The sequence below is a fragment of the Jaculus jaculus genome, chromosome 17 (genome assembly GCF_020740685.1).
Source record: "Jaculus jaculus isolate mJacJac1 chromosome 17, mJacJac1.mat.Y.cur, whole genome shotgun sequence".
NCBI classification, from domain to species: domain Eukaryota; kingdom Metazoa; phylum Chordata; class Mammalia; order Rodentia; family Dipodidae; genus Jaculus; species Jaculus jaculus.
Window position 1 is genome coordinate 15927667 of NC_059118.1, and position 19843 is coordinate 15947509.

At 40.8% G+C, this 19843-nt stretch overlaps 1 protein-coding gene across 3 annotated transcripts in view; it reads right to left on the reverse strand.

Moving 5' to 3' along the window:
* Setd2 (SET domain containing 2, histone lysine methyltransferase) overlaps positions 1–19843 on the reverse strand; it is a 135906-nt gene that overhangs the window by 50617 nt on the left and 65446 nt on the right. For all 3 annotated transcript variants that reach the window (XM_004662037.3, XM_045136808.1, XM_045136809.1), the window contains exons 13-14: positions 4285–4333; positions 825–1008 (exon numbers count right to left, since the gene is read on the reverse strand). In XM_004662037.3, the coding sequence (XP_004662094.1) occupies positions 825–1008; positions 4285–4333 (233 nt within the window). The remainder of the gene's footprint in view (positions 1–824; positions 1009–4284; positions 4334–19843) is intronic.

A 19843-nucleotide genomic window follows, 5' to 3' on the forward strand; every position in this document is an offset into this window, starting at 1 on the left:
CAGAGAGAGAGAGAGAGAATGAATGGGCATGCTAGGGCCTCCAGCCACTGCAAACAAACTCCAGGTACATGGCCCCCCTCGACCCTCTGCCCCCCCGGGCATCTGGCTAACATGTGACCTGGAGAATAGAAACAAACTCCTTAGGCTTCGCAGGCATGCGCCCCAACCGCTAAAGCCATCTCTCGAGCCTTTTCTCTCTTTTTTTAAACTTCTTTCTTTCTTTCTTTTTAATTTTTCAAGGTAGGGTTTCACTCTAGCTCAGGCTGACCTGGAATTCACTATGTAGTCTCAAGGTGGCCTCGAACTCATGGCGATCCTCCTACCTCTGTCTTCTGAGTTGCTGGGATTAAAGGTATATGCCACCACACACAGCTCTAACCAGTAAAATATTATGTTCAAATATTATATTCGTTTGTTTAAAGATAGTAATTCCATAAGCCATTGGTGTCCAAACTCAGAAGTAGATTAAAGGGTTGATTATATACAACTTGGTTTAGATATTTTCTTTTGAGACAGGATTCACTTTTTAGCCCTGGCTAGCAAGGCTGGCTTTAAAACTTATTGTAATCCATCTGTTTCTTCCTCCGAAGCACTAGGATTACAAGATGTACACCATAACACCTGGTCTTGACTTAAGTACTTTCTTTTTCTTTTTGTTTCTCGAGGTAGAGTCTCACTCTAGCTGAGGCTGACCTGGAATTTAGGGCGATCCTCCTACCTCTGCCTCCCAAGTGCTGGGATTAAAGGCGTGCACTGCCACGCCCAGCTCTTAAGTACTTTTTTACTGTTTGACTTGCCCAAAAGACAACTTAACTGTCACTTACCTGTCATCTGGTCTTTTTGTCCCCCGTTCATAGGCAGAAGGTGGTGGTGATAGAGAGCCCCTCCGTTTTCTTTTCTCTTTATGTTGAGTTTGCTTGTCTGGATCTCTCTCTCTTGATCTGTTTGGAGTCTTTGGGGCTGTTGATTGATCTCTGATGGCAACAGCATCCCTTCCTCGTTCAGTTACTAGGGAAAAATGATTTTCAAAGCTTTACTTGGTAGGTTCTCACCAAGTCTTCTAACAAGTTATCGTCAATACATGCATGCAAGATGTTTCTGCTACATTTAAGCAAGACAGTTGCTCAGTAAACCTACATAAATAACACCTTAAACATGAAAGCATCAACTGGAAAAGTTTCATTTAAAAAAACAAAACAAAACAAAACCTTGGGCTTGAGAAATGGCTCAGCAGTTAAAGGCTTTTGCTTACAAGGCCTAACTCCCTGAATTCAATTCCCTAGTATCCATGTAAAACCAAATGCATTTGGAGTTTGCAGTGGCTAGAGGCCCTGGCATGCCCATTCTCTCATCTATTTTTTTTTTTTTTCTCTCTCCTTGCAGATAAATGAAAATATTTTGAAAAATCTTAATAGGGATTAAAGGCATTAGCTTAGGCATTTATGAAAGCAAGAAAGGTATATTCTATTCAAAGCTTCCTATCAAAAGATGGTATTGCTAACCTTTTTACTATATTCTCACTTACTAACACAATGCTATTGTTTCCTGAAACTGACTCAAACACTACCTTTTTCTAATCAGACCTACTAATTCCTCACTTTTCTAAGTAAATAGTGTCACTGAACACTTCAGTTACTACTGAGCACATCAATATTCACATACACATACTTTATTTGTGTGCATGTTCATGTGTTCTTATGTGTGTCTCCACCTCCTAATTCTGTCAGTGCTAGCTGCTGAGATTACAGAAGCCTACCATAGCTTCACACCTGTTATGGGAGATCTGGGGATTGAACTATGCTACTACAGCTTGAGTTATAAGCACTTAACTCACTGAGCTTTAATCAACTAAACCCTCTCCCCAGTTTTGAACAATCTACAATGCTGTTTTTTCTGTTAAGGAGAGAATTTCATTAAAAATATCACTCAGGAGCAGTGAAGGTGTTTGTTTGTGAAGCCAAAAGATCCAGGTTTGATTCCCTAAGACCAACATAAGCCAGATGCACAAGGTAGTACATATGTCTAGAGTTACATATGGCTAGAGGTACTGGAGTGCCAATTCTCTTTTCCAAAGCAGATTCTATTCATGACTACTGTGTTCTTCTAAATAACTGCTTTGTGGCCTCATATATATTTTCTTTAAATGTGGCTTATTTCATTACCCCTGGGGTCTCCTTCTAGCCTGGGCTGACCTAGAATTCACTATGTAGTCTCAGGGTGGCCTCAAACTCACAGTGATCCTCCTATCTCTGCCTCCCAAGTGTTGGGAATATGGAGTGATGGTTTAGCGGTTAAGCACTTGCCTGTGAAGCCTAAGGACCTCGGTTTGAGGCTTCATTCCCCAGGACCCACGTGGGCCAGATGCACATGCGTCTGGAGTTCGCTTGCAGTAGCTAAAGGCCCTGGCACACCCATTCATTCTCTCTCTCTCAGTCTCTGTTGCTCTCAAATAAATAAATAAAATAAAATAAAATAAACCAAGTGCTGGGAATAAAGGCATGGACCATCATGGCCAGATGTTTATTTTTTAATGAACATTTTTAACATTTTATTTATTTATTTGCCAGCAGAGAGAGAGAGAGAAGAGAAACAGAGAATGGGGAATCAAACCTGGGTCCTTTGGCTTCATAGGCAAATGCCTTAACTGCTAAGCCGCTTCTCCAGTGTCCATGCCGCCCCCCCCCCATCCCTGCCACTTTTTTTGAGGCAAGATCTCATCTAGGTTAGGCAAACCTAAATTTCATTTGGTAGCCCAGGCCCTAAACTCATGAAAAATCTCCAATCGCAGCCTCCCAAATTATAGGCATTAGCCACTACGTCCAAGCCAGTAAAATTTTAAAATATGCAAATATAGTAATAGTGAGGATATCACAAAAGTCTTCATTTATAGTTATAAAAATGCTATGGGGCTAGAGAGATGGCTTAGCAGTTAAGGTGCTTGCCTATGAAGCCTGTGGACTCATGTTTGACTCTCCAAGTCCCATGTAAGCCAGAAGAACAGTGATGCAAGGTTGCACATGCAACCAGATGCACAAGTTGACACATTCACACAAGGTGATGCATATGCACAAATTGGCACATGTATCCAGAGTTAAGGCACTTGCCTGTGAAGCCAAAGGATTTAGGTTCATTTCCCAAGAACCCACATAAGCTAGATGCACATGGTGATGGAATGCATCTGGAGTTTGTTTGCAGTGGCTAGAGGTCCTTGGCAACCCACTCTCTCTCTCATAAATAAATAAAGCAAGCCAGGCATGACAGTGCATGACTTTAATGCCAGCACTCAAGAGGCAGAGATAGGAGAATCTCCCTAAGTTCAAGGCCACCCTGAGACTACATAGTGAATTCCAGGTCAGCCTGGGTGAGTGAGACACTACCTTGAAAAGTGAATAAATAAATAAATAAATAACATTTTATATATATATATATATATATATATATGTGTGTGTGTGTGTGTGTGTGTGTATGTATGTATGTATGTATGTATGTATGTATGTATGTATGTATGTATATATATATATATATTTTGCCTGGAAGGACAAATGAATGGATAAGTTACCAAACAAGCAACACAGGCAATATAAGAAACATCTCCTTTAGCAAAAAGTCATTAAAAAATAAAAGGCCAGGTACGCTGGCGCACGCTTTAAATACCAGCACTCAGGAGGCAGAGGAGGAAGATCGCCCTGAGTATGAGGCCTCCCTGAGACTACATAATTAATTCCAGGTCAGCATGAGCTAGAATGAGACCCTACCTTGAAACACACACCCCCCAAAAGAAAGAAAGAAAGAAAGAAAGAATGAAAGTTTAAGTTTTGGGGCTGGAGAGATGGATTAATGGTTAAGGCATTTGCCTGCAAAGCCAAAGGACCCAGGCTCAATTCCCCAGGACCCGTGTAAGTCACATGCACAAGAGGCACAGGCGTCTGGAGTTTGTTCGCAGTGGCTGGAGGCCCTGGAATTCCCGTTCTCTAGACACACACACACACACACACATAATTAAAGGGCTGGAGAGATGGCTTAGTAAAGTGCTTGCCTGCAAAGCCAAAGGACCCAAGTTCAATTCCCCAGGACCCAAGTAAGCCAGATACAGCACTTAGTGCATGTATTTAGAGTTTGGTTGCAGAGGCTGGAGGCCCTGGCACAACCACTCTATCTCTCTGCCTCTCTCTCCCAAATAATAAATAAATGAAAACTTTAAAAACAAACAACAAAAACCCCTGAAGTTCTTATCAGAGTTACCTCCAAAATAAAATTCTGTACACCGAATCTCTCAACACTTACCAGCGCTCTCCTTTTCGGTTTGACTTTTCTTTGGAATTCGATATACCTCCTACAAAAAAGGAGGGGGCAAGTTAATAGTGTAGGAAGAAGAGATGATTGCTTTTAAACTGACTGATTTCACATGGAAGCAAAATATCTAGTGACATGTTGATATTTAGGATCCAAATTTTAATATATTTGATTTTAAATAAAAGTAAAAATATCTACCTAGCCTATATCATCTCACTGATTAGCATATAAAATTACTAGGACATAGATCTCTCTCAAGAAACCACTTTCTGAAACTACTAATTCAAGCATGAATTCTTACACAAAAACTGAAGCCATCTAGGTAGTGACCACTGGGATGACTCAAAACTCACCATAGTGCTGAGAAGAAGTGACAGTGGAGTATTTAGCACTAAGTGAGACATCTGTATCACACCTTTCAAGGCTCAGGGTCCATGTGGAAGAGGTGGCAGAAAGAATGTAAGAACCAAAGGAAGGGGAAGATGTTTACAATGCTGTCTTCTAGACATAAAATGATCTTGATATTCATGAACTCATAGTGCCTAACACAACCTAAACAAGACTTTCATAAAAAGGACAGGGAAAAATGGTGAAATCATAATAGAAGATTGACTAATTAGAACAAAAGGATTCAAAGAGAGAGGATTTGGAAAAGAAAAAATGGGGGTGGTAAGAGGGAATTTTATCATGGCTGTTATCTATATTTACAGAAGTTGTGAATAAAAGTGTAAAAAAGAACTAAAGACGTGCATGGTGATGCATGCCTTTAATACCAGCACTGGGGAGGCAGAGGTAGGAGGATTGCAGTGAGTTCAAGGCCACCCTAAGACTCCAAAGTGAAACCCTACCTCGAAAAAACAAAAACAAAAAAATAAAATAATAGAGAACTAAAGCCAACCAGGCATGACATACACCTTTAACTACCTAGTGAATTCCAGTTCTTGGGTTAGAGTAACACCCTAACTCAGTGGGGGGTGGGGGGTTGGGAGCTATCTACAGTTCCTTTATTAAGTGTATTCATAATGACAATTCAACATGTCTCCCTTTCCCACCTCAGTTTAGGGGAATGGAGAGTGGTAACAACTCAGATATATGAAAACACTGTGCTGGTATAGTAGCATACATCTCTAATTCCAGATGAAGACATGAACTCGAGGACTTAACACTTGTGTGGCAAGTACTTTTATCCACCTCTCCAGTCCCTACTTGTGTGACTTCTAAAAACAAACATTGCTGGCCTGACAATTCACTATTCTAGTTCATAAAGTAGGGGTTGGGTACAAGCTCTTAACCAGTTAACATGTTAATAGACCAATGACAAATCTACATTTTTGTTTTTGTTTTTGTTTTTTGATGTAGGGTCTCACTCTAGCCCAGGCTGACCTGGAATTCACTATGGAGTCTCAAAGTGGCCTTGAATTCACGGTGTTCCTCCAACCTCTGCCTCGCAAGTGCTAGGATTAAAGGCGTGCACCACCATGCCCAGCTAATTCTACATATTTTCAATGGTAAACAATATGATATCCTTCATGAACAGCAATTGTATAATGTAAACCATTTTGGGAAATTATTCCAAGCATATATAACATTAATAATTAACATTATTAGTTCTAGCAATATTTGTAGAAAAATGAGAAACAGTCCTTATGCCATGTAACTGAGGAAGGGTCAAGATGTAATACTCAGTTAACACTGAGAAAAATACAAACTGTGTAGATACAGCAAAATCTATACAAATACAGAATTTAAATTCTCCAGTATTACATGCATACTGACAAATTATCTAGTAGATAATGTTTATAATTTACTTTTATATACTTATCCTTTATGTCAAGAGTTATTATAAGTATTTACTGCGTTTGAGAGAGAGAGAGAAACAGACACATAGACTAAAAATATATCCGGCTGGAGATGGCTTAGTGGTTTAGCGCTTGCCTGTGAAGCCTAAGGACCGCGGCTCAAGGCTCGCTTCCTCAGGACCCAAGTTAGCCAGATGGACAAGGGGGTGCATGCAGTTTGCAATGGCTGGAGGCCCTGGCATGCCCATTCTCTCTCTCTCTCTCAAATACAAAAGAAAAAGAAAAAGGAACAAAAAAGAATATACGGAAGAGCCAGGCGTGGTGGCACATGCCTTTAATCACAGCACTCAGGAGGTAGAGGTAGGAGGATCACTTTGAGTTCGAGGCCACCCTGAGACTACATAGTAAATTCCAGGTCAGCCCAAGCAAGAGTGAGACACTACAAAAAAAAAAACAAAACATATAGGCTGGACTGGAGAGATGGCTTAGAGGTTAAGGCACTTGCCCTACAAAGCCAAAAGACTCCGAATCCACAGGACCCATGTAAACCAGATGCACAAGGTGGCACATGCTTCTGGAATTCGTTCGTAGTGGTGAGGCCCTGGCACACCTTTCTCTTTCTTTATCTGTATCTTTCTCTTACTCTCTCAAATAAATAAATATGTTTAAAAAATTAAAAATAGAGCTACAGAGATGGCTTAGTGGTTAAGCGCTTGCCTGTGAAGCTTAAGGACCCCGGTTCAAGGCTCAATTCCCCAGGACCCACGTTAGCCAGATGCACAAGGGGGCGCACGCGTCTGGAATTTCTTTGCAGTGGTTGGAGGACCTGGCGCACCCATTCTCTCTCTACCTTTTTCTCTGTATGTTGTTCTCAAATAACTAAAAAATTAACAAAAAAAAAAAATTAAAATGGCCGGGCATGGTGGCACACACCTTTAATCCCAGCACTTGGGAGGCAGAGGTAGGAGGATTACTGTGAGTTTGAGGCCACCCTGAGACTACATAATGAATTCTATGTCAGCCTAGAGTGAGACCCTAGCTCCCCCCTCAAAAAAAAACCCCAAAAGAACAAAATTAAAATATTAAAAATAAATAAATAAGAATATATGGTCTGGGCATGTTGGGGCACACCTTTAATTTCAGCACGTAGAAGGCAGATGTAGAAGGATCGCCATTACTTTGACGTCAACCTAGAGACTACATAGTTAATCCTAGGCCAGCTTGGGCTAGAGCAAGACCTTACCTCAAAAAAACAAAAGCCACAGATCGTTAGAAAATTTTCAGTGCCAGGGATGGGATACCTCCAGTGAGTTGTTGGCCAGGGAGGCCCCTGATGCCCCCAAAACATTATAGGCCATTGCCGAGGCCCTTGGTTTCCGACCAGGAATAGATGGTGTTGCTGAAGACTCCACATACTTGGGCAGCAAGGCCACTGAGAAATCCTGTTGGAACTGAGCTGATAACCTCCTCCATGTACGAACGAATTCCAGACCAGCTGACAGAAAGCTGGAAGAAGCCATTCTGCATGCAGTTCAATGGGAGAAAGAGAAATCACCAGTGAAGATATCACCAGTGGGCACTACAAGCCTTATAATTGGCCAGCCAGGCCAAATGAGCCAACAGGTGCAATAGTGACAGGTCTGTCATGGTGGAAAATAACTGCCCTCCAATTGGACTGGAGGCCCGCTCCGTGGGGTGGAACACATCTCTGATACTGAAAATTAAAAACATGAGCCCTAGGGGTATAACATCTGCTGATATCTGGAAAAATGTATATACTATGCTTATCAAACTGCCCAGTAAGCACTTCTCTTAATATTTATACCCTTATGTTGATGCTACTCTCACTTTGGGTAGAGATTCTTCTCTTTTCAGATGGCAGTGACCTTGGGATGACTCAGAAGGTATCACAGTGCTGGAAAGAAGTGACTGGAGTACTGAGTAACAACTCGATCACACCTTCCAAGGCTAAGGGTCTAATGCAGATGAGGTGGTCGAAAGAATGTAAGAGCCAAAGGAAGGGTAGTACTCCTTACCACGTGCTTCCTCCAGACATAAAATGGCCAGGATATCCATGACCTCATAGTGCAAGACCATCATAAGAGGAGGAAAAGATCACGACATCAAAATAAAAGAGAGACTAACTGAGATGGGGAGGGGATATGATGGAGAATAGAATTTAAAAGGGGAAAGCGGGGGGGGTGTATTACCATGCGATATTTTTTTTATAATCATGGAAAATGTTAGTAAAAATTGAGGGGGGAAAAAAAAAAGTCAGGCATGGTGGCACCTTTAATCCCAGCATTTGGGATGCAGAGGTAAGAGGATCGCTGTGAGTTTGAGGCCACCCTGAGACTACATAGTTAATTCCAGGTCAGCCCGGGCCAGAGTGAGACCCTACCTCGAAAAAAACAAATAAAATAAAATAATAAAATAAAATAAAAATAAATGAAAGGCTGGAGAGATGGCTTTGCAGTTAAGGTGCAGAGCCAAAGGACCCAGGTTAGATTCCCCAGTAATCATGTAAAGCCAAATGCTCAAGGTGGTACATGTGTCTGGAGTTTTCTCCTGCCATCGTGGTGCTTCCCCTTGAGCCTGTAAGACAAATTGAACCTCTTTTTCCCACAAGCTGCTCTTGGTTGGGTGATTTCTACCAGCAATGCTAACCGGACTGCAACAGTAAAATGGTACCAAGGAGTGGGATTGCTGCTAGTCACCTGACTGTGTGGCTTTAGCTTTTTGAAGCTGATTTTCAACATGAATGTGGAAGGGTTTAAAACCTTGGCCTAAGAGATGCCTTGCAGTACTATAAGTACAGCTTGATGGACTATTCTAGTAAGAGTTGAAAGGCCTGAATGCAGTAAGAACTATGGACTGTGAGGTTTGGCTTATGAGGGTGAGAAAGAGCTTTGCTTGGACTGGGCTAGCAGTTTGTGTGAGAAGCTTGCTCTTATGCCCATGCTCTGAGAAGCTGTGCGGGGTTGCTTTGCGCAGAAATGAACTAGTGTGAACAGAGGGATATGGCACAGAAAGAAAAATCTTTGGTTGAACTGCTGTCTGGTCAGCTGCAATTAAGAGATTACAACCTTTGAGACTGGGCCAGCTGACCTGCACTGGGGCAACAGGAAGAATGTAGACTCTTTTAAAGGGGCCTGAGTGCTCAAGAAGTGTCCTGTTCTTCTAAGTCTGCTTTATTCCCCCCTGGATTAACAAATTGGTACCATACCGGGTATTGTAGAGTATAAGAAATGCCGGAAAGAGAGGGTCACTGAGTTTGCAACATGGTCTTATGTTTTGGAAATGGCCATGGGCAGTGTGAAACAGGTTTGCTGGATGCCTGCATGGATAGCCCATAGGGCCATGAGGATGAACTGTGGATTGCAGTAGAGACCCAGTAAAGATGCCAGATGTTGGTCAGGGGGTGATGTACACCCTCTGCTCATGCCATCATTTTCCCCTGCCATCATGGAACATCCCCTCGAGTCTGTAACCCAAAATAAACCTTTCTCCCAAAAGCTGCTCTTAAGTTGGATGATTTCCAGCGATGTGGACCTGACTGCAACAGTAAAGTGGTATAAATGAGTATAGATCAACTGCTAAGCTGAAAATATATTCTGATTCTGTAGAAATAATTACTACTATTACTGCTATGTAACCTCGACAAATGACTAGTACTACCAGCTGACAGAAAGCTAGAAAAAGCCACACTGCATGTAGTCCAATGGAAGAGAGAAAAATCACCAGTGAAGATACTCAACAGTGGACATTGCAAGCCTTATTATTTGGCCAGCCAGGCCAAATGAGCCAAAGGGTGCAAAAATGGCACATCTGTTATGGGGGAAACCAACCACCTGCTAATTGGACTAGAGGCCTGCTCCATGGGAAAAAATACATCCCTGATACTGAAAACTTAAAACAGGGGTAGTCATGAGCCTTAGGGGTGTAATATCTGCTGCTATCTGGCTAAATGTATATACTATGCTCACCAAACTTCCCAGTAAGCACTTTTCTTAATGCTCATACCCTATATTAATGCTACTCTCACTTTTGGTTAGAGAACCTTTTCTTTTCAGATGGCAGTGACCTTGGGATGACTCAGAAGGCACCATAGTGCTGAGAAGTGACAGAGGAGTGCTCAGCACTGCAACATCTCAATCACACCTTCCAAGGCTCAGGTTCCATTGGGAAGAGGAGGCAGAATGAAAGTAAGAGCCAAAGGAAGGGTAAAATGTGCTCCTCTAGACACAAAAGGGCCTGGATATCTATGACCTCACAGTGCCTGACACTATCTACACAAGACCATCATAATAGAAGGTAAAGACCATGACATCAAAATAAAAGAGACTGATTTGAGAGGGGGAGGGGATATGATGGAGACTGGAGTTTCAAAGGGGAAAGTGGGGGGAGAGAGGGAATTACCAGGGGATATTGTTTACAATCATGGAATTTGTCAATAAAAGAAAATTTAAAACTTAAAACAAATGACTAGTACTTCCTAAAAATATTGGGGGACAAGTTTTTATCAGTATGTACACAAGCCTTTGGAGTTATATGGAGTTAATCATCCCTTTTATAAAGTCAAAGCGGCATATAAAGTTAATCTGAAAACTATGATTATCTACTCCATCATACCTAATATATACAAAGAGAGTGAGATCCTGAACATACAAAGCATCACAAATACTGAAAGCTGAAAAGGTCATGCTCATGCAGATTATTTCAAAATTCCTTAATAGGGCTGGAGAGATGGCTTAGCAGTTAAGCGCTTGCCTGTGAAGCCTAAGGACCCCAGTTTGAGGCTCGATTCCCAAGGACCCACGTTAGCCAGATGCACAAAGGGACGCACACGTCTAGAGTTCATTTGCAGTGGCTGGAGGCCCTGGTGTGCCTATTCTCTCTCTACCTGCCTCTTTCTCTGTCACTCTCAAATAAATAAATTTTTAAAAATTCCTTAGTATATGGTAAATGAATAGCATTAGGATTCGCCGGATTAACATGGAAGCCCAGTGAGAATAATGTCACATATATAGGTCAGAATCCACAGCAGAAAATATCTGAATGGGCTTCATTCACATTAACTCTGGATTTAAAAAAAAAAATCACTTTCTTTTTGCACTCTACTCAAGAGATTAAGATATATGGACACTAGACTATGAGTACAGATCATGACTATGAGCTCCACTCTTGCCCTGAGAGGGGCATACAGAATCTTGCTTCTTCAGTCCTTCCAATGTCAGACATTACTCCTTTTGTTTTAGTGTCAAGGTACTGCACACACTTATATACACTCAAACCAAGACAGCCTTATAAACACCAGAACAGTGTTTAACACAGTCAATATTCAATTCCATGTTAAGTAGATCAATAAATGAGCTTCTAATTATAAATTTGTAGAAATAACCCACAGTATTACATAAACTCAAAGTACTACATATGCATACTCGGAGCTTTTTGCCAGCATATTACCAGTCGCTTCATCCTCTACCATCTTTTTAATACCTGAACAGAGTACTATTAACAGTCCTCACCTAGCTGGGTGTGGTGGTGCACACCTTTAATCCCAGCACACAGGTGGCAGACATAGGAGGATCACAACAAGTTCAAGGCCACCCTGAAAGTATGTAATGAATTCCAGGTCAGCCTGAGCTAGAATAAGACCTTACCTTGAAAAACCCAAAAGGAGTTCTATGATAATTACTCACAGAAATGCTGATCAAGATTTTAGGGGGCTAGTAAGATGGTTCAGTGCTCAAAAGAACTTGTTTACAAAGCTTGCAGGCCTGGGCTCCATTCCCAAGCCATCCAGTTAAGCCAGATGTGCGTGCAAATAAATAGGCAAATAAAAACATGATTTGAGGCATGGCATGGTGGTGCACACCTTTAATTCCAGCACTCAGGAGGCAGAGGTAGAAGGATCACTATTAGTTCAAGGCCACCCTGAGACTACATAGTGAATTCTAGGTCAGCCTGGCATAGAGTGAGTCTCTACCAGGAAAAACCAAAGTGGGTTAGTTAGAAATATAATAAGAGAGGGGCTGGAGAGATGGCTCAGCAGTTAATATGCTTGTCCACAAAGCCTAAAGACCCTGGTTCGATTTCCCAGTATCCACTAGAGACAGATATATATGTTCAGACTTCATTCACTGTAGTGGCTAGAGGCCTTGCTGCACCCATCATATCTGCCCTTTCTCTCAAATAAATATTGTATTAAAAAAAATACAACTGGAGACATGGCTCAGCAGTTAATGTTTTCTCCTGCAAATCCTAATGACCTGTGTTTGATTTTCCAGTACCCTGCTGTGCCCATACACACACACACACACTCTCTCTCTCTCTCAAATAAATAAATAATTAAAAAAAAAAAAAAAAAAAAAAAGGAACCAGTATTTCAGGCGTGGTGGCTCACACCTTTAATCCCAGCACCTGGAAAGCAGAGGTTGAAAGATCACTGTGAGTTCAAGGCCAGCCTGAGACTACATAGTAAATTCCAGGTCAACCTCAAAAAAAAAAAAAGAGGGAAAGGGAAAAAAGAAGAGAGGAGAATATGTAAAGGGAGGGGTGAAGGCATACTCATATAGAATAGTAATCATTGATAAGTAATTAAAATCATGATGATTAAATGTCTTATTTTAGATAAGGCAAATTAAATCCAGAACTAAGATTTTTCTTAGTTTTCAAATGTATATTTTCAAATGTATCCTAGATAATTTTTTAAACTCAAAAACACCATAGCCAAGTACTGGGGAGGAAGACATTGGCAGAGACTACATAGTGAATTCCAGGTCAGCTGGAGAAATGGCTTAGAGAATAAGGTGCTTTCTTGTGAAGCCTAAGGACCCAGGTTAAATTCCCCAGTATATATATAAGCCAGATGAGTGGTGCATGCTACTGGAGTTCATTTGCAATGGCTGGCCAGTGGCCCTGGTGCACTGGGACCCATTCTCTCCATCTCTCATTCTAATAAATAAATAATAACTAAAATCACCACAGCCCTGTAAAGTGCCTTCACTAAAATGTTATACATTACACTTGTCAATCTAATCATGAAGTATAAGATCCCTAATGATATTCAAACAATCTAGAAAACACTTTTTGAACCTATACACAGTTCTATCAGAGAAGCTGTTCCTAGTTATGAACCCTCATGTCAGAAAAACAGACTTGTATGTGTGTTCAGACGTTCTGGAAATCCTTAAGTGTTCAATCATGGATCATAGTTAGATAATCATTACATTATTAAGGGAAAAAAAAGGCACTTGGACAAAAAAAAACTTAAACAGTTCCTACAATTACAGGATGAATAAAATTCCTAAATCAGAAGCAGGTTAAAGAAATGGAAAAATATTTTGTAGAGATAGCACAATCTCATGAGCTACCTGACAAAGACAAATAAATCATTATTGGGTAAGAATATGGAACATAATAATAGAGGATTCAAATCAGAAGATATCAGTCAATTTTCAGTTCCCTCATCCAAATGTTAATTCATAATTTTATGGGCCTGTTTATTTCCATTTTATAGCTGATAAAAACACAACCACTTATTGAAAATAAGAACTGAAAAGACTGCATGATGGGTGGAGAGATGGCTTAGTGGTTAAGGCACTTGCTTAACCTACAAAGCCAAATGATCCAGGCTTGATTCTCTAGGACCCACATAAGTCAGATGCACAAGGTTGTGTATATACTTGGGATTTGTTTCCAGTGGCTGGAGCTCTGGAATACCCATATTCTTTCTTTCTCTCCCTCAAACAAATAAATATAAAATATTTAAAAAAGAAAAGATCACATGACACCATGCAAGTATTTTTTGATTATATGCCAAACACAGAATGTTCAAGAAATAATGTGGTATCAGGGACTTTTTTCCCATTTTCTCTCGAACACTTATAAAGTGTCAGAAAGAGCTTCTTCACAGATTAGGAAAACTAAGAGGCCAAGAAAGAAGCTATCACTAGCTCTACTCCATCTACTAGAGTCAAATTTATCTGCTAAGAGCAGAAAGGATGTTATGAGAACATACATAAAGGGAGAGAAAATACACTTAGAAGGCAAGGATCATTTCCTATGGGAAAGGATGAATCTTAATTAAGAGAACTCAAAAACAAAAGAAAATGTTTCAGGATAAAGAGGGAATAAACATTAGTACAGCAGAAAACACTGCTGTACTAAAATGGCCTGAGATGATATTACAGAAATAAATGGGAATCATGCAAGCCATGCTAACAGCGTAGAACCATTTAACATTGAAACTATAGCAGGGTGTGGTGGCGCACACCTTTAATCCTAGCACTTGGGAGGCAGAAGTAGGAGGATCCCTGTGAGTCTAAGGCCACCCTGAGACTCAAAGTGAATGCCAAGTCAGCCTGAGCTACAGTGAGACCCTACCTCAGAAACCAAGATAATAATCATAAGGATTTAATTAAAAAAAAAAAAAAATCAATGGCTGGGCATGGTGGTTCATGCCTTTAATCCCAGCACTCTGGGCAATATCCTCCTAAGACTACATAGTGAGTTCCAGGTCAGCCTGGGCTCATGAAACCCTACCTCAGAAAAACAAACAAAAAAATTTTTTTAAATGGTAAGACATGAAGAGGTGCATTTCCAAAAGACTAGTCTACATCCTAAATACAGCCCAGACTACAAAGGGTTATCTTACTATATGAAGAGGTCATTTATTATTGTAGCAATTACTACAAAGATTCCCTAAGAAAATTAACTTTTTTGAGGTCAGCCTAGCCTACAGAGTAAATTGCAAGTCAACCTGGCCTAGAGTACCTCAAAAAAAAAAAAAAAAAAAAGTAACTCTTAGTATCTTACTAAACTGTGGTGGGTCTGATGGGCTCATGCCTGTAATCCCTGCACTCAGAAGGCACAGACCTGAGGATCACCACCAAGATATAATACCAAACTCGTCTAAAAAGCCAATCCCATCGGATGTGGTGGCACACACCTTTAAATCTCAGCACCTGGGAGTCAGAGGTAGAAGGTAGGGTAGGTAAGCAAATAATTTTTGTCATCTCAAGATTACGACTGTGTAAAGAAATACAGAGGATAAAAAAAAGTCACAAAGAATGAAGTACAATTATAAATAAATCAAAGGAAAGGAAAATTAAAAACATTCATGCACACATAAATATTCATACATACACATGAATAAATTAATTTTTTTTGAAAAAAATGAAAACTAGATATTCCAAGCAAGGAGAATAGTATGTTCAAAGGCATGGAGAGGTGAACTTGACTCATGCACTGAGTGTGCAAGAGAAATTGCTGGGCAAAGATTATCCAAAAATAAAAGTATTACCCATGCTATAAAGGCTTTGTTCCTTGAGTATGTATGATTTGGAATGCTACTTGTCTCATCTGTGTGTTTAAAGTTAATGAAGGACAGTAATGGGAGAAGAGAATAAAAGCAAGGACAAACAGAAACCTGTAATAAAAAAAGCAAGGCCGGGCGTGGTGGCACATGTCTTTAATCCCAGCACACGAGAGGCAGAAGTAGGTGGATCGCCATGAGTTCGAGGCCACCCGAGACTACATAGTGAGTTCCAGGTCAGCCTGGGCTAGAGTGAGACCCTACCTCAGGGGAAAAAAAAAAAAAGTAAAAAGCAAGGGGCTAGGGAAATGGCTAAGTGGGTACAAGAACAAGGAACTGAATTCTGATCCCAGTGTCATGGTAAACATCTGTAATTTCAGAACTGGAAGGTAGAGACAGGAATTTATTGGACTCACATGGCTAACAAGTCTAACTGAATCAGCTCTACATTAATGAATAAAAGTGGAAAGCAACTGAGGAAGACACCTGATATCTACCTCTGGCTTTCACATATATGCACATAAACCCCTAGACATACTCATACACACCAAAGACACACAAAACAAAGTTAAAGCAAGAAAAGATGTACTAAACGTGCCAAATAAGAGATATTAACTATTTAACATATAGAGCAAAAGAAATCTATGGTGTCTGAAGAAATACAACCATTCAATGGATAGTCAAAAGAACAGTAAGCAAGAAGGAAGCACAATATTCAGTAGATGGTTGTGGTCTTAGATTAACAGAAGGAAAGAGAAACATAAGAACCAAGTATAAATTGAACCTACAAGGGTATTCTATGCTATAAATTTTTTAAATATGCTATGTGTGGTGACAAACACCTTTAATCCCAGCACTTGGGCAACAGAGGCAAGAGGATCATGGTGAATTCAAGGCCAGCCTAAGACTACATAGTGAAATCCAGGTCAGCCTGGGATAGAGCAAGACCTTACCTCAAAAATACCAAAAAAAATAAATAAAAATAATGGGGGCCAGATGTGGTTGTGCATGCCTTTAATCCCAGCAATCAGGAGACAGGGGTAGGATGATCAGCACGAGTTCTAGGCCAGACAAAAACTACATAGTAAATGGGATCAGCCTAGGCTAGAGTGAAATCCTACCTTGAAGAAGGAAAAACCAAAATAGGGACATATCAAAATGATACAGAATACAACTTGAAGGGATTTTCACTGGCCAAATATGGAGCAGTATAGGCATCAAATGTTAGATTTAATTAATCATTATCTCTGTGCCAACTACTGAATTCTGCTACAACAGTACAAAAGCAGCCATGGTGAAAGCTGTGTTTTTTTAAAAAGGAAAGGGGGCAGGGCATAGTGGCACACACATTTAATCTCAGCACTTGGGAGACAGAGGCAAACTATGAATTTGAGGCCACCCTGAGACTACGTAGTGAATTCCAGGTCAGCCTGGACTAGAGTGAAATGCTAATAATAACAACAAGTAAACAAACAGGAAAGGGGTCAGTAAGCATTTCTCTTAATGTTCATACCTACTTATTAATGCTACTCTCACTTTTGGTTAGAGAAGCTTCTTTTTTCAGATGGCAGTGACCTTGGGATGACTCAGAAGGCACCATGGTGCTGAGAAGTGACAGAGGACTGCTCAGCACTGCATTATCTCTATCACACCTTCCAAGGCTCAGGGTCCATAGCGGAAAAGGTGGTGGAAAGAACGTAAGAGACAAAGAAAGGGTAGGACTCTTTACAACATGTTCCTCCAGACACAAAATGGCCTGGATTTCCATGATCTCACAGTGCCTGACAATACCAACACAAGACCATCATAATAGGATGAAAAGATGATGACATCAAAATAAAAAACTGATTGAGAGGTGGGGAGGTATGATGGAGAATGCAGTTTCAAAGAGGAAAGTGTGGGTGGAGGGAATTACAATGGGATATTGCTTGCAACCACGGAAGTTGTCAATAAAAAATAATTTTAAAAAAAGCAACTTTGTGGGCCAGAGAGATAACTCAGCAGTTAAGGTACATGCCTGCAAAGCCTAAGGACCAAATGTAATTCCCCAGTACCCACAGAAAACCAAATGCACAAGTTGTCACATGCACCTGGAGTTCGTTTGCCCTAGACAGAGGTCTTGGCATGCCCATTCTCTCTATCTGCCTCTTTCTCTCTCAAATTAATAAATAATTTTTTGAGTGACTTGGCTGCTGAGGGTGGTGGTGGATACCTATAGCCACAGTATATGGAATATAGAAATAGAGGAGGATTGGGAGTTCAAAGCCATCCTGGGCTACCTAAACACTGTCTCAAAGGTTTTTCGTGCCCAGGCAGAGGTAGGGAGGAGCACTGCAAGTTCGAAGACAGCCAAAGATTATATCATGAATTCTGGTCAGCCTGGGTAAAGTGAGACCTTACCTCAAAAACAAGCACAAGGTTGGGTATGGTAGGCAGCGGCTAGAGGCCTTGGCAGGCCCATTCTCTATCTCCCTCTCTCTCGTGCGTGCGCTCTTTCAAATGAATATATAAAAATTAGAAAATTAATTTAAAAAAACTACTTACAAAAACAAGTAGGGTGGGCTGGAGAGATGGCTTAGCAGTTAAGCACTTGAGTGTGCAGCCTAAGAACCCAGGTTCGAGGCTCAATTCCCCAGGACCCACGTTAGCCAAATGCACAAGGGGCACACACGTCTGGAGGTCCTTTGCAGTGGCTAGAGGCCCTGGTGTGCCTATTCTCTATCTCTCTGCCTCTTTCTCTCTCTGTCTGTTGCTCTCAAATAAATACATTAAAAAAAAAAAAACCAAAAAAAAACCAAGTAGGGCAAGCCAGGTGTGGTGGCACACACCTTTAATGCCAGCACTTGGGAGGCAGAGGTAGGAGGATTGCCATGAGTTTGTGGATACCCTGAGCTAGAGTAAGCCCTACCTCAAAAAAAAAAAAAAAAACCACCTACAAAACAGATGAAATAAGAGTAGTTATTACAAAGATCTTGGAGCCAGGAGTGGTGGCATAAGCCTTTAATCCCAGCACTTACTTGGGAGACAAAGGTAGCAGGATCGCCATGAGTTCAAGGCCACCTGAGATTACATAGTGAATTCCAAGTCAGCCTGGGTTTAGAGTGAGACCCGACCTCGAGAAATTAAAAAAAATAAAATAAAAAGATGATGATCTTGGGGCTGGAGGGATGGCTTAGTGGTTAAGGCACTTGCCTGCAAAGCCAAAGGACCCAGGTTCAGTTCCCTAGGATCTACATAAGCCAGATGTGCAAGGTGGTGCCATACATCTGGAGTTCGTTTGCAGTGGCTGGATGCCCTGGCGTGCCCATTCTCTCTCTGTGTTTCAAATAAATAAATAAATATCTAATTTTTGGGCTGCAGGGATGGCTTAGCAGTTAAGGCATTTGCCTGCAAAGCCAAAGGACCCAGGTTCAATTCCCCAGGACCCATGTTAGCCAGATGCACAATGGGGCACAAGCATCTAGGGTTCATTTGCAGTAGCTGGAGGCCCTGGCATGCCCATATTCTCTTTCTCTCTCTCTTTCTCTGCCAAATAAATAAAAAAAAAATATTTTTAAAACATATTTAAACATTTTTAATAATAAAAAATATCTCAATTTATCACTCCCTAAATCATCTAACCTGGATATAAATCAAACTACCCAGAGTGAATAAGAAGAGATGTACATTCTGTAAGCTATCTATGAGGCTTTGAAATCATCACTAAGTAGTATACCCTGTTGATGTTTAACAGCAATTAGAACCACTATATTCATGGGAACCTTACCTCCTTTTCACATGATCCAAATGAAGACTTTTCCAGTCAAGTGATAATTAGTCATCACTTGTAATCATTGGTGTGCCCTGTGAAATCTAGGCTATATTTTCAGCATGCAGGATGATGTACAGCAATTTCTTTTCCAAACACAAATATTATGCACATGTCCCTGCTGAAAATGTAGCCCAGTAAATTTGCAGATGAAAATGAAAACATAAGTAGCAATGTGCTAAGTGATGTTTCTAGTTGAAGTCTACTTTGGGAATAATGTGTTTATAATGAAAGCCTTACAAATCAAGGCAGTGGTCCTGTGTATATAAGGTATAGAAAAAGTAGCTCACTTAATTTTCTCTTGGCAGAAGTAGGGATTTTCCCGGAACGACATCCATTGTCGGCAATGGACGCACCAAAATAATGCCGGCGCCAGTGAGTTAACCACCTCTGTCCTCTTTTCACCTATTATATCTTTCATGCATCATCCAACTTCCCAACCATCTTCCTGTTTCTTCACAGAATGCACGCTAGGTTCTTGTTTTTCTTCATCACGAAGTTGGAAATGGAGTTGAGAAAAGGAGACACATGGTCAGCTGGTGATGTTAACAAGCTCCTTGCTGCCCTGAGAAGCTAGATGGAAATGGTTCAAGTTACAAGGGGGATCATCATCAGATTTGGGAG